The sequence below is a fragment of the Branchiostoma belcheri genome, unplaced genomic scaffold (assembly GCF_001625305.1).
Source record: "Branchiostoma belcheri isolate BF01 breed outbred unplaced genomic scaffold, Haploidv18h27 scaffold54, whole genome shotgun sequence".
In the NCBI taxonomy this organism is placed as follows: domain Eukaryota; kingdom Metazoa; phylum Chordata; class Leptocardii; order Amphioxiformes; family Branchiostomatidae; genus Branchiostoma; species Branchiostoma belcheri.
The window spans coordinates 1,965,314-1,987,654 of record NW_017804176.1 but is presented as its reverse complement, the minus strand read 5'-3'; the positions used below and the strand labels follow the sequence as shown (position 1 = coordinate 1,987,654).

The 22,341-nt window shown below is 40.2% G+C and overlaps 4 protein-coding genes across 4 annotated transcripts; all 4 read right to left on the bottom strand.

Annotated features, from left to right (window-relative positions):
- Positions 1–84: 84 nt before the first annotated feature.
- On the bottom strand, positions 85–1,990 carry LOC109481168. The gene is made up of 6 exons (XM_019783671.1): positions 1,803–1,990; positions 1,364–1,539; positions 1,066–1,159; positions 813–898; positions 641–717; positions 85–176 (listed from the first exon to the last, which is right to left on the bottom strand). The coding sequence occupies exons 1-6, from the start codon at positions 1,948–1,950 to the stop codon at positions 140–142; spliced, it is 618 nt and encodes a 205-aa protein (XP_019639230.1). The 5' UTR covers positions 1,951–1,990; the 3' UTR covers positions 85–139.
- Positions 1,991–2,204: 214 nt separating this feature from the next.
- Positions 2,205–5,566, bottom strand: LOC109481128. Its single transcript, XM_019783619.1, has 6 exons — positions 5,372–5,566; positions 4,518–4,693; positions 4,172–4,265; positions 3,827–3,906; positions 3,521–3,734; positions 2,205–3,199 (listed from the first exon to the last, which is right to left on the bottom strand). Exons 1-6 carry the CDS (start codon positions 5,517–5,519, stop codon positions 2,490–2,492), a joined length of 1,422 nt encoding a protein of 473 aa, XP_019639178.1. The 5' UTR covers positions 5,520–5,566; the 3' UTR covers positions 2,205–2,489.
- Positions 5,567–6,324: 758 nt separating this feature from the next.
- LOC109481090 (cell wall protein IFF6-like) lies at positions 6,325–11,595 on the bottom strand. The gene is made up of 6 exons (XM_019783561.1): positions 11,584–11,595; positions 8,814–8,970; positions 8,295–8,555; positions 7,771–7,881; positions 7,179–7,295; positions 6,325–7,040 (listed from the first exon to the last, which is right to left on the bottom strand). Exons 1-6 carry the CDS (start codon positions 11,593–11,595, stop codon positions 6,325–6,327), a joined length of 1,374 nt encoding a protein of 457 aa, XP_019639120.1.
- A 529-nt stretch (positions 11,596–12,124) lies between these two features.
- Positions 12,125–22,305, bottom strand: LOC109481132. Its single transcript, XM_019783624.1, has 16 exons — positions 22,176–22,305; positions 21,647–21,777; positions 21,363–21,400; positions 21,049–21,093; positions 20,654–20,705; positions 20,291–20,357; positions 19,906–20,036; positions 19,450–19,487; positions 19,131–19,163; positions 18,767–18,830; positions 18,436–18,502; positions 18,126–18,256; positions 17,886–17,932; positions 13,868–14,281; positions 13,330–13,434; positions 12,125–12,910 (listed from the first exon to the last, which is right to left on the bottom strand). The coding sequence occupies exons 4-16, from the start codon at positions 21,083–21,085 to the stop codon at positions 12,774–12,776; spliced, it is 1,323 nt and encodes a 440-aa protein (XP_019639183.1). The 5' UTR covers positions 21,086–21,093; positions 21,363–21,400; positions 21,647–21,777; positions 22,176–22,305; the 3' UTR covers positions 12,125–12,773.
- Between the last annotated feature and the right edge of the window lie 36 nt (positions 22,306–22,341).

Below are 22,341 nucleotides of genomic sequence, written 5' to 3'. Positions count from 1 at the left end.
AATTGATTCGTCCTTGTCTGAAGCTACGAATATGCGGATTTCCTTGCCAGTGTTTGTTGCAATGATGTCGTTCATGAGACGTTGTACGGTTTGAACAAAGTCCTGTAGTTCGGGCATTTTCTGCTGATTGTAGCTCATCTCACCAACATGGCCACTGTGAAATCTTAAATGCACACCTGAAAAAATGGAATAATTTATATTTGTTTGTCAATAGAAGAAAAGGCGTCATTATTTTTGTACAAGTAATATCGATGAAGAAAAATACTAAATAAAGTAATGAGAAAAATCGATTAGCAAAAATGTTTCAGTACTTTACTCTAAAGAACAGGGTTGAAAGTTGAGAAATTTTCCTTCCACAGTGAATAGACAATTAACTAAGTCACTCCTTTGCTCTACATGTGCATGTATGTACTGTACATGAATGACATTTGATATTGCGAATCGGAAGTTTTTGTTCTATATCGTATTTCAGTAAATCGTATTTAAGAATTGACAATACCAACCTATATTAACGTATCCGTCCATGAAGGATTGGTAGAACGTATCAACACTTTTCTCAATTCCATCAGCCGGCTTGAGGTAACCGGATATGACGTGATTGGCAAGTGCCCGAGTTTCTGCTGTGATTGGTTGAAAGTACCTCGTCACTTTGTGTTCCATGTCAGCAAACCGGAAGTCGACTAATTCACCTACAGCTCCCGGTCGAGTCAGATAAAGCTAAAAAATAAAATTAAAAGGATGGAATAGATCATTTTGGGAATAAGAGCAAAATCAATATTTACGCCAAGTATCCGAAGATCTAGACAACTTACCGAACCACTGAGGAACACATCGATAGGCGTGGAAGGTCCCACGCAAACTCGGGTCTTTGCTCTTTCCTCTATGCCTTCATTTATCGCTGGGGAAAACAGATAGGCAAACCGTATTAGATGCTACACAAAATAGTTTCAATTCTACGTTTATGACGTCTTTACATACAAAAAGAAATAAATGTACATTTGTAATTGTTTCGAAAACAAAACGATGGGAACAAATTCCGTTAATGATATTTAATCAGAGATTTACCTTTAAAATACCATGTCCAATAGTTGACGCCAGGTCCAGGCGTCCCACAATAGTCACAGTCCGTCCAAATTACTGTTGGGACGAACCCCCGCGCCTGTATGTGATAAATATGCAATGTACATGTAAGTGCGCCATCTATCGGATTCGTCGATGCACTACTGCATTCTTTTTATGTAGTCAAATGAAGACTTGACCTTTTAGTTACCTTTTCACTAGCATATAAATACTGGTACATGTATAGTTAGAAATCAACACCATGGAATAATGGAGCATAATCATATTCAAATCTCAGACATACCAAGCATGTTGTCATTTCGTCTATCGTCTGCAAAACCATGGCGGCAAACCCGATTCCGTCACAGCTCAGGAGGGATGTCTCGATGACGCAAGCAATCTCCGTGTTGTTTTGGCCCGTGTTGTTGTGAATAGCAACTGGTTTTATAGCTTGTAGGTACGTATACGTGTGTCGGACGTCTGAGAAAAGAAAATATATACGTATACATGTCATTGTATGTCACAGATACCGGTCATACATATGTATTTTCGGACTTGAAAACGACTTATTTCTTTGCAATATATACATCCCTCCTGAATCCTCAAATTCTGTACAAGTAGACCATAATACAACAGAAAATGAAGCATGCTCGATTCAGCATTGCAAAATTACAACATATGTCAGACAATTAAGGAAGCCACCCACAAACATCATTCAAAACGACTGAGAAAGGACTTCTCACCTCTTGCAACGCCGTAAATGCGACCTACGAAGTTGACAGGTTGAACGGCAAACAAGACCACCATCAGCCCAATCACTACTAACACTCGGCGATGCTTCAGTAGCATTTTTGTTGGAAAACGACGCGGAACTTTGCGGAGACCCTCCATGCATAAATGTGGACCTATTACTGAGATGACCCACCGTAGAAAAACCTGTTCACCCACTCACTCATAGCCTCCTGTGCAGGCCCCGCGGCGGTGGGGAAGAGTTTTTAACGCATTATATTAGTATAGCCGGCCATCCTACATAGCCGCCGAGAGAAGGTTCCATTCCGCCCGTGGGAGGCTACTCACTCAAATCACTCAACAAACTTGATTAACAAAAATACAGAAAACAATACATACAAGTGACACATACAAAGGCTTTCAATATAAGAATACAAATACTTTACATACATGACCGACATAAACATTAAAAAAAAACTAAGACGCCCACACCCTCAGCTACCCCCCGTGCTTATACTAGTAATCATCATAATACTATTGATATTACATACAGGATTTCTACATATTCATGTAGGCTTTGTACCCTAGTCCCTCCAGTCTACTCTAGTCAAAAGAGACCCGTGTCTATAATGTCAGTTCTAGAATACAGTCTGTAGACAGAAACATGTTGTTAAATACATTTTCATATACAATATGTATTATTAAAAGTTCATTAAGCCTCTCAGGTCACTATTTTTTGCCAACTGTGATTGTAAAAATTCTTCTTGACATTTGCTCCATTTCATATTCTGGTAGTAACACATAACATCTTCCATGGGTAGATCTGAGTTCAAAAATCCCCACACTACCTGGCACTTTATGGCTAGATCAATCAGAAACGAGCTTTCCTGCCAAGCACTAGGGACCCGGCTATTACTGGTCACCATGGCAACGGCCTGGCGGAAAAGCTCGTCTGAATCAAAGCGAGGTTGTGCGTTTAGCCGTTTGTGGTCGAACGGGTCTCCACTAACAAAGTAACTTGTGATGTTACTGTTGTAGTAATACGTCAAAGCCGCAACACAAGACTCGTCATGCACCAGATAGTCACATTTAGCCAGCAACAAAATGTCGGTCAAAATCTGTTCACCTAGCAAACGCCCGGACTCTTTATTCTGCAATTTGTTGCTCATCTCTTCTCCCCTCAGAGCGTTGATGTTTAAGACTCTGTTATCTCCGAACTCTGCTTTGAATACGCCAATTGATTCGTCCTTGTCTGAAGCTACGAATATGCGGATTTCTTTGCCAGTGTTTGTTGCAATGATGTTGTTTATGAGACGTTGTACGGTTTGAAGAAAGTACTGCAGTTTGGGCATTTGCTGCTCAAAGAAGTCCATTTCACCAACATGGCCACTGTGAAATCTTAAATGTACACCTGAAAATGGAATCATGTATATTTGTCAGTAGAAGAAAAGACGTTGTTTTCTCATCATGTGGATGAAGGAAAGACTAAATAAAGCAATGAAAAAACCCCAATAAACTCAATTTAGCATACCCGTTTAATAATGGTACTTTCTTCAAAAGACCAGTGTTGAAAGTAGTGATAAATTTTCCTTCCACAGTGAATGCCAGATAGCTCTGTAGCTCTACTTGTGCATGTATAAAATGTATACTGTATATGAATGGCATTTGATATTGCAAATTGCTGTAAGCTTTCTTAGAGCAAGAAACAAATACAAAAATTGACAATACCAACCTATATTAACGTATCCGTCCATGAAGGATTGGTAGAACGTATCAACACTATTCTCAATTCCATCAGCCGGCTTGAGGTAACCGGATATGACGTAATTGGCAAGTGTCCGAGTTTCTGCTGTGATTGGTTGAATGTACCTCGTCACTTTGTGTTCCATGTCAGCAAACCGGAAATCATCTAATTCCCCTGTTGCTCCCGATCGAGTCAGATAAAGCTAAAGAAATGCAGTCTTGTATAAATCGTTTTGCGAACAAATACAAAATCAACGTCTACGTCATTATACGAAAGTTACGGAAGATAGCATACCGATGAACTGTAGAACAGAGGGGTGGAAGGTCCCACGCAAACTCGGGTCTTTGCTCTTTCCTCTATGCCTTCATTTATCGCTAGGGAAAAAACAGAGAAACTTATTGAAGAAAGAATTACACAATTAGTGTTGGCGCGCATTAACTTGAGCATTAACGGTAATTGATAAATATTAATGGCACACGAAATAAATCTCCATGTAATACGACGTTTAGAAACAGATATATCATGTTTACGTACGAAGGAACATAAATACAATTCCCTGAAGTACAACGTATAGATTATGAAATTAGTTTTTATAGTTGAGTTATCAATCAGTTAATGATATCTAATCAGAGCTTTTACCTTTAAAATACCATGTCCAATAGTTGACGCCAGGTCCAGGCGTCCCACAATAGTCACAGTCCGTCCAAATTACTGTTGGGACGAACCCCCGCGCCTGTATGTAATAAATACGGGTTGCCTAACTGTGACACAGCCTAAGGGATGCATGTAAGCACGCCATCTATCGGATATCGAAGAACTGCTGTATGTCGCTGTACTTTTGTTGTGTCAATAAAGTTCTTCATATGTATTCCTTTTATACATGTATAGCCAAGTGAACACCTGGCCTTTTCTTTACCTTTCTACTAGCATATAAATACATGACATATAGCTAAAGATCAAAATCATATTCAAATTTCAGACATACCAAGCATGTTGTGATTTCGTCTATCGTCTGCAAAACCAAGGAGGCAAACCCGATTCCGTCACAGCTTCCGAGGGATGTCTCGATGACGCAAGCAATCTCCGTGTTGTTTTGGCCCGTGTTGTTGTGAATAGCAACTGGTTTTATAGTCTGTAGGTACGCATCCGTGTACCAGAGGTCTGAGAGAAGAAACATGCATATATAACATCCGTGTCCATAATATCACCAGGGTCCATAATATCGCCACCTTGAGAAACAGTGAGCTTTAAGATATTTTTACTGCAACATACTTATGGTATGCACTCCTGCAAACCTCAAATGTACATATCTAGACTCAGAGTGTATTGCAGTAAAAATATCTTTAAGCACACTTTTTCTCAAGGTGGCGATATTATGGACCCTGGTGATATTATGGACACGGATGTTATACGGATATATAGATTTCAGTGCCCCATACCAGTCATGTATGTAGGTCATGCAGCATATAACTGACAATAAAAAAATTCACATTAATCAACAAACAGCCAATGATTGGTTCATATATTTGGACACTGCTGGTTGGGACATATTTTTGTTACAATTACCTCCTGTGACATTGAATCTTACTGGAAAGAAATAGTCTCTCATAACATTGTGCTCCTTATGCATACATAAGATACCTTGTTCTTTTACCGGTTATAGTGATACGCAGATACTGTAACTACCAATAAAATCACAAACTTCATCATTTTAGTTAAACTAAAAATTAAATCCTTCATTCTCGATTCAGCATTGCAAAATAAAACATATCCCAGGCAATCAAGGAAGCCACCCACAAACACCATTCAGAACGTCCAGACTGAGAAAGGACTTCTAACCTTTTGCAACTCCGTAAATGCGACCTACGAAGTTGACAGGTTGAACGGCAAACAAGACCGCCATCAGCCCAATCACTAGCAACACTCGGCGGTGCTTCAGTAGCATTTTTGTTGGAAAACGACGCGGAACTTTGCGAATACCCTCCATGCATAAATGTGGACCTATTTTAGAGTAGGCCCATCGTATAGAAACCAGTCCAACTGGGTACTAATTTTATTAATGATACTTATTACACTAATTGTGTGCACAACACCGCTTTAGACCAAAGGGCTTCCCCCGTATTGACACTGCACAGATGTCCGACCCTTTCATGGCATTTTCAAAGCATATTTTGGAGCCCGTCTTCTCTCTCTTTGCTTTCTCGTCTTTGTATCCATCGTTGTGGCTTGCAATTGTGTCTTGATAAACAAATCTCCTTTAGACTGTATCCGTTTTTTTTGCATCCGAAAAAGGAAGCACAGGATAATATTCTGTACTTTATTTGTACTTAACGTTCTGATGGGAATGATATCTTGCGATTCAGTGATATCTAACAATACATTAAAGCTCACACCTCATGTTGTACATGTAAGTAAATATACATTAGCCATATAGAATGTTGTACAAGGAATGCTCTCTCTCTCTCTTGTTATCTCAGAACAATGCTCATACCTAATACAAATACTTCTCTCAACCGGGACGGGGGGCGATATCAACTTCCAACAACCTCTGACATAATGATGACGTCACAAGTGCATAAAGCAATTAATTAGATTAATTAATTAAAGCAATTTTGATCTATTGGTTCAGAGAGCTTACATGTAGTGATGCAGAATATTCCGGTGAGTCCAATCTAAACGTTTGAGTTGGAGATATTAGTTTGATCATTCTATATCAAACGACGTTTGTAGTGTTGCCTTGGTATTTCTAGTTGTAAAAGAGATTTAACATGTTTGTATGGCATGCATGACTTTCACTCAAGAATATGGGACGTCAACCTCATCATTACAATTGTGACTACAAAATGGAACACTACCGTTACATTGACAAAGGATGCAGACGATCTTCCCACAAGTTGGCGCCCAAACACGAAACACGGGCACGGCAATCTTGTTGCATTCTTCACGGTAAGGTTGAACCTCAGCCAAATTTCTTCATAATCTGACAAGTTGTGTATCCCTTTACCATCGCCGTCGTATATGCCACCACCATTGCCTTGTTGACCGTTGCCTTGTTGACCGTTGCCTTGTTGTCCGTTGCCTTGGCCCCCGTTGCCTTGCCCACCGTTGCCTTGCCCACCGTTGCCTTGCCCACCGTTGCCTTGCCCACCGTTGCCTTGAGCACCGTTGACTTGACCACCGTTGCCTTGACCACCGCTGCCTCGACCACTGCCATGCAAATCACTGTTGTTACCATGCGACCCGCCATCTTGCAAATTTGTGCCATTGTTTCCTTCATAACGTGTGTCATTCTGGTACTCATTGGTGCCATTTGTGCCAGAATGTGATGCACTATCGCCGTCTCCATTTATTCCAGAACTATTTTGATCATGATCGGTGCCATTTTCCCTGCCCCTCGTGAGACCGTCACCATTTTCACTGTCTCCAATGTTCTGGGATTGTTCATTTGAATCACCTCCCTGGTCTCCGCTATCAACACCGCCATCTGGAAGAGGCTGCGATGTTGTGACTGAAAAACAAGAACAGTACACTTCAATACCTACAAACACAGCCGTGTGTGTGCGCGTCTGTGACTTAATGAAACATACAGACGTATAATATGTTACCAAGTCTTACGAATAATCCACGAAACGATCTTATCACTCACGGCAGTTTGCTGGATCCTCGTCACTTCCATCCTCACAGTCGTCCCACCCGTCACACGTGAAGTGGCTAGGGTAACATAAGTCATCACAGAAGAACTCATCCGCTGCGCATCGAAATGCTAGCAAACAACCACAATAACATACGGGATTAAAAGAGCGCTTTGTTAATCACTCATTCATTCACTCACTCACTCACTCACTCACTCACTCACTCACTCACTCACTCACTCACTCACTCAATCAATCATTTAAAGTAAATTCAATTCAACTGGAACAAGTCATCATTTTCATCAACTTCATATATTACATACCCGCACACAAATAGCTTTCTAAATGACATAAATTTTGACTTTTTTCGCATTCTTCTTTTTTTTTAAACGTCGGTTTTCACTTTGCTGTACATCGTTTAGTATCGAATGTTGCATTGGGGAAGCGTACATGTATTTATGCATTAGGACAGTCGTAAAAGTATTTTTTTCTAATATTAGCTTATTTTCATGTGAATATTACACCATATAGGACCCTTTTCACGTCAACGAAATGAGCTATTCATGATTACATGACGCCATTATAACGTCACCATATGTTACTTACCACAATCCTCTTCGTCGCTTCTGTCGGAGCAGTCGACAAGGTTGTCACACACAGACTGACGCGATATGCAGCGTTTGTCGCTGCCGCATTCAAACTGGTCCAGTCTGCAAGCTGACATGAAATAACAAGCGTTGAAACCCATGCGCAAAAATGTGACATCCATCCCCATATTGAGCTATATTTTGGGTACCCGAAACGAGGTTTTGCACGACGTGAGCTTACTCAGGTCGCGTCGGTTTGCACGCGTGCTAAGACTCAAATCGCCTTAAGTTTGCACGCGTGCCGTTCCTCAGGCGGCCGACGTAAGTTGAGTAAGCTCACGTCGTGCAAGCCCTCATATTCGGGTCCCAGTATATACCTGCCATATTCTGTGTTTTCTGCATCCAGTCGCAATCAAGCCATTGTGAGAAGCCTGATGGTAAATTCAATATCTCAGAGGGTCTATAACAATATCCACATGCATATGTGCAAATGTTAGAAGCTTCGAAACGACGTCAATAAGAATTGCATCATGACATAAGTACCTTCAACAGCGGACTTCTCGGTACTCTTTTGCAGCAATCCGCCGCTGTGCGGAGTAACTTGAGTGATGCGGCTTACACGTGACGAGGGACGCGCATGCGTATGCCCCGGCTGAAGTGAGTCTGTGATGCCAGCAGGCGAGGGACCGCCCCTTGATGCTGTAGTTGACAAAGCTCTTGGGAGCTGCGGGGTGACGTGCCTTTTAGCTGTGGTGGGGCTAGATGTTCTCGTTGGCGTGGTGGTAGCTAAAGTAGTTGTTGGATCTGGAAAACGAATGGGGTTGTTCATACTCGAAATACGTTTAGAAAATAGCAATATAATTTCCAAAATTCGACCTATTTAAATTTCTAAACACAAACTAGTGACCTATACGTTTTAAACAGTGTAATTATCGAACTAAGAGAAAGACATGATTTCGCAATCAGTATTAGTCACCCATCTCAAAACAATGTAACAACGCCTAGAGTTAATTCAAGATACGTAGGTACTAGTATTTAGTAGAACAGAAGTTTTGTACTTACTACAGTTGGGAATGGGGCAGAAATCCCAGTAGAACGAATGTTCACTATCGTCAGGGTTGACGAAGCACAGCGGTCTACTGTCTGAGAATGGATTTCTGCAGTAGTTCTCTTGGAGACCGTACTTCTCATAATCACTGGGCCTCACGACTTCTTGTACCTTTTCATGGTCCCAGAACAGACATTTTAAGCCACGTTCAGTATAGTTCACGTGGCCTCGATAGGACTCCCCTATTCCTTCATAACATTCTCTGTGCGGATCGACTGAAACAATTAAACATTTACAGTTATGAGTTGTTTTTCCCTCACGTGACAATGACGTGATATTGTCCACCATGCTAGACGATTAAACCCGAAAGTTGAGAAGTGAATTTGAATGAGTGTCATGTGGACACAAATGACCTGTACTGTCACTGTCAGGTTCAAATAATACGCATTGTGGCAGTGACACACTTGTCTAGAGAACAACCATCTTTACAATTTAAAAATAGTGACTTGTAAGAATCTCAAGTGTACCATGGCATATATCTTTGTGAGATAGCTTTCAGCAAAAGCAAGGGATGAATAGGTAAGATTCCTCTGTCCAATACTTGCTTAAGGCCAAAAAAATGTTTTGACCATCGCCGTGTATAGTCAATCAATATATGAAAAGCAATTTTTACACAGACTTTGATAGATATTATGCAATATTGAGCAGTGATTTTACTCTAGTTATCGATTGTAAAACGGACTTATTTTACCTGCAATGGAAGCTGTACAAAGAGAATGAACCCCGAAGGACTTGATGTATCCAACTGGGTTCCCGTAAGTATTACTAGGTGTCAGTACAGCTAGATATCTGAACGTTTCATTTCAAAGTACTTGTCAACAATGAGCATACATGATCTTGATCTAGACTTATGTGTGGCGTGACATTACACATGTATCTAGACATGTTTTTCACGAACATGCCGTGTATAAACTATTTAAACTGTCAATATTAACTACCCCATCTGTGGATAAATCAACCTGACACGTTTCTTCCAGTTGACGTCATCATTACAAGCTCTTCGCACTTATCTATTTCTGCATGACGTAATGCATTGAACCTAGACAGTGAAATGGACGATTTGAAATTTGTACGTTAAAGGCATCCAATGCAGTTTTTAGGGCTTGGAAACCAGATTTTTTCAAAGTCAATATTCTAGTCACTTATCTACATACTGATTTGAAACCACACTATCTCAATGTATGTTGACCCACATGGAACAAAAATACCCCCAATTCTGACAGAAAACGGTTACTGGAAAAGCCCTTGGCTGATTTTAGGGTACCAACCATAGAATAAAGGACTCATCTTGGGGCTTGTTTTTGCAGTTTTAGACATCCAAAGTATAAAAAACTGATTAAAATGTGCTAATGTGAAGCAGTATGTGTCAATATCACGAAGATTGTCTTATTCAGAAATTTTCCAGTTTTTCTGCTCTAAAATCGCATTGGATGCCTTTAAGCTTGTCGCATTCGGTAGCTGATTTCCATGACGATATGCCATGTGGGTACAACTTACCGGTACTTGAGGTCTCCGAGTAAACAGCAAAAGTCTTAACACAAAGTAAGAAAAAGATGTTCTTCAAAATACGCGTCATCTCCAAACCGCTGGTGCAGTCAGCGTTGTTGTCAGTGTCTCCTGTGGGTATTTTCAAAATATAAGTGCATCTCTTGTTCTCTTAAACTAGTTTAAGTGTGTATCACGTTTGTTTTTGTCTTCCGTTAAAATCAACCTTCAATCTTTTTTGGAAATAATAAGAAATCCCATGCGATACTTAGTTTTCGTTACATTAAGTTTAGTTTCATGCCTCTTTCGAATTCATTTTCCTTTTTATATTTGATTCTTGTACATGTGTTTTAGTACAATCGCATAGTAAGCCGAAAACAAACGCCTAATACGTAGCTTTACATGCAAGCAGTTCACATTTCTAGATATGTATACGTTGAGTTGTCGTAATTTTCCAAAGGCATTTGGTCCTTTCTCTATATACTCATTATACACCAAGCTAAACATTGTGATATCTGTGGAATGCATTTACATTAACTTGCGGAATATGCACCGTATTGAGAACGCAGTAATAATAAAAAGATAGATCTTACCTTTTCTGGTTGTACCGCGTTTGGAAACAACCTCATGCTTTGCAAGCTAAGCACTTTGTAACTGTGATCAATATGTACGTGTTCTGTTACAAGTACTGTCAGCAGCGGGAGTTTGGTCGTCCCCTCGGCGCAGTGGTGACGGTTCAACATTAATAATTGAGCACGTCTCAATTGAACGTCATTATTCGTGTGAAATGGAGACTCGTTTTGCCCACCCGCATGGCCTTTGAAGCCGGAGAAACCGAACATTAATCAACCAGTCTTTGCGTTGAAAGGAGTGTGGTGATAAAAGCGATGAAACCGTGACCACGACGTCCCCACAGGACACCACACAACATGTCGGAATTGCGCCAAAAAACAGTTACTCAAGTAACTGGATATGGTTTTGGGAAGTCAGACGTTTCAAGTAGCATTCACTATCTTTCATCAGTGTCACTGGAGAGCTGTCAGAAAGACAGGTTTACAAGCACGAACTATTCATTGATATTTGAATAAGTGAATACGATTTTTTTCTGGAAAAGTTCGTGCGTATAAACCTGCCTTTCTGACATGTACAGGTATCAAGTGTCAGTGACGTCTGACCGTATCCAAAATCATGTCCAGTTGCCCGAGTAACTGTTTTTCTTGTACCTAGTACCTGTCTAACCTTCAGCGACATGATGTCGCAATTTGACGTCAAGAAACTGATGTTTCATAGTTTAGTGTTTGTACGTGTAACACGACTTCAGGAAGACTAGTATGTATACTATACTAATTAGATATTCTGTACAAACTAATGGAAATCGATCAAATAAACAGAACAAAACAAACCTATCATCTGCCTTCATGGAAAGATACAATCATATGGTTGTGTTATCTTATCTTGAAAATTCATCTGTGTTGGTAGAAATCATTATGAAGCAAGTTTAAACTGTAATTTCCAACACAACAGAGACGGGGGGCGCCACAGACTTTCTGCAACCTATGATCCACTGCTCACGGAGTCACGTGTGTTATCTGCATGACGTCACGGAAGCGGTGGATTGATCATTCCATGACAAAGACTGGAGTTGTACAGTCGAAAATTGGGGTGATTCCAATTTGTTGTGTTGGAAATTACAGTTTAAACTTGCTTCATAATATATGGTTGTGTAGTATAGATCTGAAAAACCAACCTGTCAAAAATAACAACACTAACAAACTACCAATGGACTCGTCAAACAGGTTTATTGTTTAAAAACAGGCTTCCCTCTGTACAAAGTTGTCTTGCTCGCCTTAGATGACACATTCACTTAACATTTCTTACCAAGAAACGGTAACAACAGTCTAGAAAAGTGGTATCATTTCAGGTTATAAAAAGTGAATCTAATGTTTTCTGAAATTCGCCGCAGTAACAAACCGTCACAACTATCAATGTATATAATGCAACATCTTGCAAGACATCCAGTGATTCATATCAAAAAGGTAACATTATCCATATTTTCTGCAGAAATGTCAAAATCAATTCAACTTCTTAGGATATCTGTAAAACAGTCCAAACAGCAAAAACGATTCTAACATTATAACTAGAATGAATTCTTCAAACTGACTAAAAGACTTACTGTTTCTCTCGTTTTCATGCATGTCTCCGGGCACATAATCGGGCGAGAGAAAGTTCAATGTCTTCGTTTCTCTATTTCTTCTTGGTACAAAGGTTTATACAAGCTATAGCATCAACGGCAGCGTACGTATAAGATATGGAATTGAATACGTGGTATAGGTGTTGGAGTGCTTCAAACTCTTCTTACGTTTGTTGGATTTATTTGGGATGTTTTAAAAATGAATTGGTCTAAAAATATTCTGTGGTACGTGTAGAAATTACTTCCGCTTCCTCCAAACAAACAAAACTACGGCAAAGATGACCACAAACAAGATGAAGAAGATGCCTCCCGTGAACAGAGCAACGGTGAATACACTTCCAGTGTCCGAGATGATCACAATCCCCTGTCCTTGTCCTGCCGCAACAGATAGAAAAAGAAAATTGATGAGTTCCAACGCCAGTGTTCTTGTTAGAAACCATAAACTAGCCCGGGTGCCATCCTATTTGTATGCCAGGGCTCCCATACCTAAGAAATTTCTTAGGGGGGAGTATGAGAGCCCCGGCATACAAATAGGATGGTACCCAGGCTAACCATAACGGCCTCACACAACCAAGTTGACGAATGGAGAGACTGAGATCTTTCTTCTACCAAGCAACACCGCTCTATGACACATCTCTGAAATGATTCAAGCTGCAACTTGTAATTGCAAGCCAATCATAGATCACAACATGCCAACATATTGGATTATCACAATCAATAAAAGAGGCAATAGACCCCACCATAACTATAAGCAGGCTGAACAACAGAATGTTTATGAATCACATCGGACCGACCTTGATAATCATCATTGTCCACAGACCTCCCCGCCTCTGTTTCAAAAGCTTCCAACTCGTTGACGATATCGATGGTCTGGTCTTTCTTCTCATCAGTTGAACATTCTGAAAATAGTTACAGAAAAGGCCACATCAAACTTCGTTGTTAAAGATACATCCATGACTTAAATGTAGAACACGGAAAATTACGCACATCATGTGCAATGTCTTTAAAAATCATTTATGACATTGCACCTGATATGGTAATTTTACGTGTTCTCCATTTATTAAAATTATTTAGACGCTTAGGTTCATTATTCACTCATGGCCTACATGTAGTTTACAAACACAATGTGGAAGTTTTCTTTTCTATTGTCAAATATAGGTTTTCAAAAATGACTTATTTTGCATTGTCTCCACGAATAAAAAGACAAAAAGATGTTGCATGGACAAGAAAACATTCCATAAGCGTATCGTATTTCCTGTTTATCAAAATTGTAAGTTGTAATTGTTTTTAGAAAAAAAGTAATTGTAAGGAGAATAATATTACAGAACGTACCTAGAATAGTCAAATTGACGTCAGCGTAGGAAAGTTGTTGTGACACCAGCATGACTTCACATCTGTACGTCCCAGAATCCTCTCCTTTAACCCTTAGAATCCTAAGGGAGGCGTGGTCATCAACGGCCTCCAGTCTGTCGACCAATCCCAGCTCGGCACTTCGGCGTTTGTTGTAGAAGGCGTGTCTGTCGATATACGTTAGCAGGGGAGCACCCTGGGTACCGTTTTCTCCCACTCTGTACCAGTTGACGCGGTGGTGGGTGTTTCTGAGTCGGGATCTCAGCGTGCACTTCAGCGTGACGTTGGTGGACTTGAGCACGGTGACCTTCCCCTCGGTGGTAACTTTCGGTTTGGAGCGGCTGGCTGGTGCAGGGGTAGGACCAGGCGTCTGTGGGATGGCTGTCGTCACATAGGCTGCACGTATAAACATGGTGATCGTACGTAATAATTAGTTTGTCAATTTATACGGGACTACGTACATTCATAACAGGTGCACTAGCTCAATCGGGATTGCATGGTGTAATTTAATATTATTGCATTGTCATGAATGTCTTTTATTGTCAGGTCTCATTTGCAAGAGAGGAAATAAAAAGTCTAACGTTAAAGGAACATCCAGGGCCTCGACAAGACTTTTTCAGAACACAATCATTCAGGCCGGGTCCTTGACAATCATAAGCCCTTTCCAGTGCCGCCGACAGCCCGTACCGCCCGCGTGCAGGGCGGGGCGTATCTCTATGTAGTGCCGACTCCCACCAGAGCCGCTCGCGCACCGGCAAATGCGCTAATGTTTACAAGAAAAAATCATTATAAACACTCGTTTTCGATTTTTTGGGTGGTCTAGTGTCTTTATACAGGCACTCAACTGTCCATTAATGCCGTCTATGCTAACATGTAAATGTGTAGCTCTGGGTCATTATACGATCTAGTCGGACCATATTCTATACGACACGCCGGAATATACGACAATGCGCTATACAAATATGCATTGTTTTTACAATGGTGTGAATGGTAAATGATTTGGTGTTTTGAATTCTATACAGATACCCGAAATATACAACTAAAAGAAATACAATTAAGTGGACTCCACCGTTTCATTTTCAACGACGTCTGTCAGAGATCTAGAGGCCGCCTGTCAGGTGAGGAAGTGCAGTAGACTCATCCAGAAAGTATAGTAGGCTCATCCGCGGAGCCATACGTCATCGCGGCATATCTTCAGATTATGTCGATATAAACAAAACATGTAAGGTACACACAGGGTAGGACTCCATCCTTGATCGCTTTATACACACAAGGTAGGACTCCATTCTTGTTCGCTTTAGTTATTACCTCCATGGAAAATGGAGGTATTGTTTTTGGCGCGTGTGTGTGTGTGTGTCTGTGTGTTTGTGTTTCCGCACATTTGTATTCAGCATAACTTCATAACGCCTTTATGGATTGAGATGATGTTTGGTATGCTGATAAGTCTTAGGAAGACAAAGGTCAAGGACAAATATGGGCCTCCTGGTGGATGACCTTGGTATTGCAGCAGAACCTCCGGTTTTTGTATCTTTTGTCCTGAACATGCTATGGTCATGACTTTTTGGTGACAGATAGCTAATCCTGTCAGTGATAAGTGGTGTGGGTTTGGTCCCCCTAGCAGTGTGTTTTGGAACTGCAGGGGACTTTCTGTCGAAATCTTCTAAAGCCAATAAATCCAGATAGGAAAAACGTATTTTCATCATTTCTGGTGTGTAGGTAGCTGAGAGAGAGCTGTACATAATTGAATACAAGTTATGCAAATGAGGACTTAATTTGCATGATTAAGGAGGAAATTCTATAATTACAGTGTTTTATATAGTAGTTCTTTTATACATGTTATCTATCTAATTTGTGGCAGGCGGAACATCAACAGATAACAATTATGCAAATGATGACCTAATTTGCATAATTAATGTGAAAATTCTGTGACTCCTTATTGGTGGATGATGGGAATTTTATACCTCGTGACATGGGTAAGTTACTTATGGGTTATATGCATATATTTTGTTAATGTAGAGGTTATTTGCATAATTAATGAGGACATATTGAAATGAAGTCTGGCAAAGCAAGCCCATATTTCATGGAGGCATGAGATCTCGGAACTCTTGTTTTGTATTGTGAGTTTAATTAATTGGGAACATATTTTGTTGTTCGACTATGATAACCATCCTTGCTGTTTTGATTAAATCAACAACATTTTGCTAAGTTTTTCCTGTTTTCCTTCGTACCAGTCTTATTGGATTTTTTACAAGTTACGCAAGGCACCAAACGAGTTTTCGTCTATGATATTATAATTATTCATTACTTGTTATGGGTTCACCACACCACGAAGTGGTGGTGAACCCATATTGTCTTTTCTGATGTTTCTCCTCCTCCTCCTGCCCATTTTTTATGGGTTCACCACACCACGAAGTGGTGGTGAACCCATATTGCTTTTTCTGATGTTTCTTCTCCTCCTCCTTCTCCTCCCCCTTCTCCTCCTCCTGCCATATCTTTAAATGGATTCAGCTTCTTCATTTTAGGGCCTAAGGTCCTGAAATTTGGTATGGAGGTACAGTGGGCAAATACCCCTAGGCGTTTTTTACATTTTTGTGATACAGGCTTTTAGAATGGTTTTATTTGAGTTTTTTGGCTGTGTTATAGCAAATGTATTACTGCGTTAGTGTGCCGTGTTTACCACGTCTGGGCATGAGTCATCACAATGGAATGCAGGGCATCAACCAATAGGCATACAGCTTTCCTCTATACTTCTTGCTGATTGGCTGTTGGGATTTAACTTGATTAACACCCGCACAGAGCATTTCCACCTGCACAGAGCATTTCTTGCTGATTGGCTGTTGGGATTTAACTTGATTAACACCTGCACAGAGCATTTCCATACTGACAGTATGTCTGTATTCTAAGTGTTTTGGTAGGTATTTCAAGCTTTTCTGCTCCAGCATTGGAATGCGGGGGCATTGTAAACGTTTTTTTATTTTTAATTTTTGTAAAAATCAACAGTTTGCATTATGCAATTAAAAATCCTAACCAATAAAGTAGGGAATAGCTATCCAACTGTTGTTTTAGTTGTATGTTACTTCATATTATAGTTATATCAATGTAATTTACTAAATCATTGTTTTCCCTTGTGTTTCTCATTCTTTCCCTGCCATGTGGTAAAATGTGGTGAACCCATCGCTGTATTTGCTCCAAAGCAAATATTGGCCTTTCTAGTTTAAATGGATTCATCTTCTTCATTTTAGGGCCCAAGGTCCTGAAATTTGGTATGGAGGTACAGTGGGCAAATACCCCTAGGCGTTTTTTACATTTTTGTGATACAGGCTTTTAGAATGGTTTTATTTGAGTTTTTTGGCTGTGTTATAGCAAATGTATTACTGTGTTAGTGTGCCGTGTTTACCACGTCTGGGCATGAGTCATCACAATGGAATGCAGGGCATCAACCAATAGGCATACAGCTTTCCTCTATACTTCTTGCTGATTGGCTGTTGGGATTTAACTTGATTAACACCTGCACAGAGCATTTCCACCTGCACAGAGCATTTCTTGCTGATTGGCTGTTGGGATTTAACTTGATTAACACCTGCACAGAGCATTTCCATACTGACAGTATGTCTTTATTCAAGTGTTTTGGTTGGTATTTCAAGCTTTTCTGCTCCAGCATTGGAATGCGGGGCATGAACGTTTTTTTTTTTTGAAAATCAACAGTTTGCATTATGCAATTAAAAATCCTAACCAATAAAGTAGGGAATAGCTATCCAACTGTTGTTTTAGTTGTAAGTTACTTCATATTATAGTTATATCAATGTAAATCATTGTTTTCCCTTGTGTTTCTCATTCTTTCCCTGCCATGTCGTAAAATGTGGTGAACCCATCGCTGTATTTGCTCCAAAGCAAATATTGGCCTTTCTAGTGTGTTAATCCTTTCCCAAGTACGTAAGTAACCTCTAAGGTTGTGGTTGATAGTGCATTGTCAGAGAAGAATGTAAAGAAGTACACAGACCTTCTGTAATGTTTGTAAAGGCAAAGGAACCGGACCAGCTCCCGTACCTGTGATAGTAAGGGGGAAATATACAATGTATGTCATAATTTAAATACTAGTATACACGTAAAACCTAACATGGCCTTTCGTTACTGTAAATAGATGTGTTCAAAATGGTATCGGTAGTAACATGAAAAAAGCAGAAATTCTACTGAAAAATCTATTTGTCACGTGAAATGGAAAGTTAACTCTAGATCATACCCAAGAGTTTGGACTCCGTTCTGGTCAGAACCCTGGTACGAGGCCTGGCCTGGGATCTTGTAGCCAGTCACTTCTCCACCGCTGGCGGGGATCCTGCCGTCATGGATAGCGGCACGGCAGATACTAGAGTCCTAACATAACACATACAGGCAACGTGTCAGCACTACCTGTATTCCAATTGTCCCGAATATACAAATGACTACACAAACATCTGAACGGCGCACAGAAGGTACATGCACTCATTAGTGACGAAACGTTTCTAATCAGATCAACAGTTCTACAGCAAACAGTCCTTCACTAGTGCACTTACGTCAGTATAGATGCCTTTTCCCCACACAGTGCCTCCCATCTCAGCGCAACCGGCGGGACAGTTAACCCTGGTGATGAGGAAGAATGATAAAAAAAAGACGATTTTAGAAAAAGATGAGCACCTTTAAAACTAAAACAACATTGAAACTAGAAAGATCGACATTTGCTTTGGAGCAAATGCAGCAGATGGCTTCACTACACACCGTACCAAAAATGGGCCTGTCCCACTCCCGCACAAAGAGATTGTTTTTAAATCACCCTTGTCCAAAATGTGAAGTGTTACAACAGATTAACAAATGGTACGACATTTTATCGATGTTAAGGTGCCTTACGTGTAGGATTCTCCTGTGTTTACGTCTGGGATGTCCCTTGACTGTGTGTGACAGGTCACGGTTTCTGTAAGTGAGCAGCAGAATCATAGCTAGAATAGTAGGTTCTCTGATCGCTTAAGTTCTCCAAGCCTCAGTAATTCTTCATTTGTTCCCGCCAGAATTTATAGTGAATTGGTCACGTCAATGTGAAATTTTCTGTTGTGATTAAGAATGTAGTAGTAATTGCTTGTCAGCATGCCGTGACACTTCTAGTAGCCCTTTGGCTGAATTGGGATACTGACAAATATTGTTATCCAGCTCAGATGTAAAAATGCTTGAATGACAAAGAAGATAAATTTAAAGTAGCAATGCTGGGAAGACTAACCTTTAGCAGGTTCCTGTAGTGGTACAATAGGCTCTGTGTGACAAAACACAAAAATACATTGACGAATGAGAAAGAGATATTTAGTGCTGCTTTTCATATTCTCGATAAAAACAAATTTATTCTTTTGATGGATTGATTATCCTTCTATCCTCGACCAAGTCGAGTAACCTATTTTGAATCGAATTGAATGACATAGATTTACGAACGACAACTAAGAACTTGATGTAGTCGAATCCGTGGACATCTATGAAGCAAAATTAAGAAACGCAAATTGTCCGCTCATTTTTCATCTGTTAGGCAACTTAGATTCATTACTCACTAGGCGTGAAGGCGAATGCGCCCTCCCATCGGCCGTACCTGAAGATTGGTCATAAAATCCGATTAAACATCAGTTGTTTACGTGTGGTACAGTGTTTTGCATTGTGTGTAGAAAATATGACTTTACATGGTTAAACAGCATTTGGTAGAAATAGTGTCATTCAAGACCTTTTTTAAGTTTCTTGGTACCTGTACGTTTGGTGTTTTGATCTTAAGGTCTGTTTTATCGAGGCTTTAGAATAATGCCACTATTATCCTTGCGTTATCCTACTGATTATCCTTGCGTTACATGTGGCCAACGTATCGTTGTAATCAATCTTCCTCCGTGTTCCCCATGGCCCATCTTCTAACTTAATACTTACTTAGTCCTACTGCCCATCCTTTGGCCTAGGCCACGGACTAGGTCCTTCCATCTTATAAAGACATACACTAATTCCAACATGGATCTATAACTCACGAACGAGTCTGAATCCCGTTCTGCTCGACCCCCAGATACGAGTCCAGCCCGGGTAGTTTGTAGAGAGTCACCTCCCCACCAGCGTCTGTCAGCCTGCCGTCATGGATAGCCGCGCCGCAAATACTGGAGTCCTGTATACATGTAGCAAAGGGACGTTTGCGCTTGGCGTATGTTTCATCACATAACGAAATTGTCGGCATTGCAATGCTAATACTACATTTTTGTATCTTGATGAAACGATGACATACATAATTTCTGTCCCTAGCTGTTAACAAGCGCTTTTCAAGGTGAATTTTCTGGTCTTTTCTTAAAGTAGTAAGTTAAATCAACCCTATCACATAGTATATTGATATCTGTGATATCTGTGTTAAAATAAGATACTTACATCTGTGTAGACGACCAGACCCCAGATAGTGCTTGTACCCGCCAGACAGCCGGCAGGACAGGTTACACTGTTAGTCAGAATCAGGGAGAGACAGGGTCAGAAACTAGAAGCCACCCTAATCTGACATCTCAAAAGCCATTGCTAGAGGCATAAGGTTTACAGCTATAGAATCATAATGGCTTTACAATACTATAGGGATCGTGATACACTACTATGTTCTAGAGCCCTAAAACAATATTTTACTATTGTTGTGACCCTAACTTCATACACTCATACACACAAAGAAATAGTGACAATAATTGTTTGCTAAGTCTTTTGCCAGTTTGCCCACTATTAAGATGTACATGTGCATGTCCAACATACCTGACATTCTGTCCATCCAACTGCCTTGCCTCCGTGTGACAGTCAATTGTGGCTAAGGAGGAAATAAGTTAGAAAGAATGTCAATTGTATGAACCTGTACCACCAACAAGACGTCAGTCACTCACACAACAGACAGCATTAGAACTAGACCTTAATTTGAAGGTAGGCGGACATTAGAACTAGACGTTAATTTCAAGGTAGAGGGACATTAGAACTAGACGTTAATTTCAAGGTAGATGGACATTAGAACTAGACGTTAATTTCAAGGTAGAGGGACATTAGAACTAGACGTTAATTTCAAGGTAGAGGGACATTAGAACTAGACGTTAATTTGAAGGTAGATGGGCATTAGAACTAGACGTTAATTTGGCGGTAGATGGACGATATCTAAACACCTTGATCCGGTTCTTCCGGCTCGTCTTGCTGCGGCATTTGCGGATCTGTGAGAGCAAACAATATTGAAATATCGTCAAATCTTTGACCAACGTATTCCTAAACATAGACTATATATGTACTTCATAATTCTGCCCCTAGCATTACTGTGTCGAATTAAAGTTATTTGTGTTCTTTGCTTCTTTACATTGTACGCTGTACTACTGCCTGTGAAGGGATCGTATATAAAAGATAGCAATATGTGGAATCGGGAATTACTTCAGTGTACAATTAAGTATGGTAATGATATAGATATTACAGCATATTAATATTTTACCTCGTGTAAAGGCAAAGGAACCGCCCCAGCTGGAATACCTGAAAGATGAATTTGGAGCATTACAATATAACAGTCTGTAAGTATAACCAATTAAAGTATATCGTCATCTGATACTGTTTTTATCAGACGAAGAGCAAAGAAATTTTGGCACAAGTACAACTTATTTCTATAGACATCAGATGAAGCGCAAGGACAATTTGACAAAAGTACAGCTTATCTTATTACGCTACATACACACATAACTACAACATTAGAGTGATTTTTACTGATGCTACGTTACCTACCGGACAGTCTGGATCCCATTCTGCTCAGACCCTAGATACGAGTCCTGTCCTTGTATTTTGTAGACAGTGATCTCACCACCGCTGTTGGTGATTCTACCGTCATGGATAGCAGCACGGCAGATACTTGAGTCCTGTGGAATAAAGGCGAAATGGACTAATTAGTCTAAGGTGTTCTACGATATCGTAGTTCAAAATAACGGTAGCAATCTCCACAGTTTATTATGTTTACCGAAGAAAAACACTATTTTTGCTACGTTTCCTCTTCTTCGTCTCCAAACACTGACCTCTGACGTGGTCAATGACCTGAATCAGACCGTCTGTCACCATGGTAATTGGTGTTGGGTTACATTATGTTGCAATTTTATAGCAGGAGGGATTTAGACTCCTGGCTGACCATATATATGAATGTTTTTGAGTAAGAATTAACAGGGCAGACACTATGCGAAGGTAAACATTATGCATTTGCTTTGCAAATGTTACCTTTCTAGTTGCAGTACTTATTGTTGTATTGTACATGTACTAAACTCACGTCTGTGTAGATCACGGTACCCCAAACAGTCGCTCCTGAGGCACATCCCGCTGGACAAATCACACTGAGGAAAGAGATATACAAAAGTATGATGATCTTCGAATCGCACTCGAACACATGGGGAGAGTAGTTTTGTAAAACTTTTTGTCGTAACTCACGTGTAGAT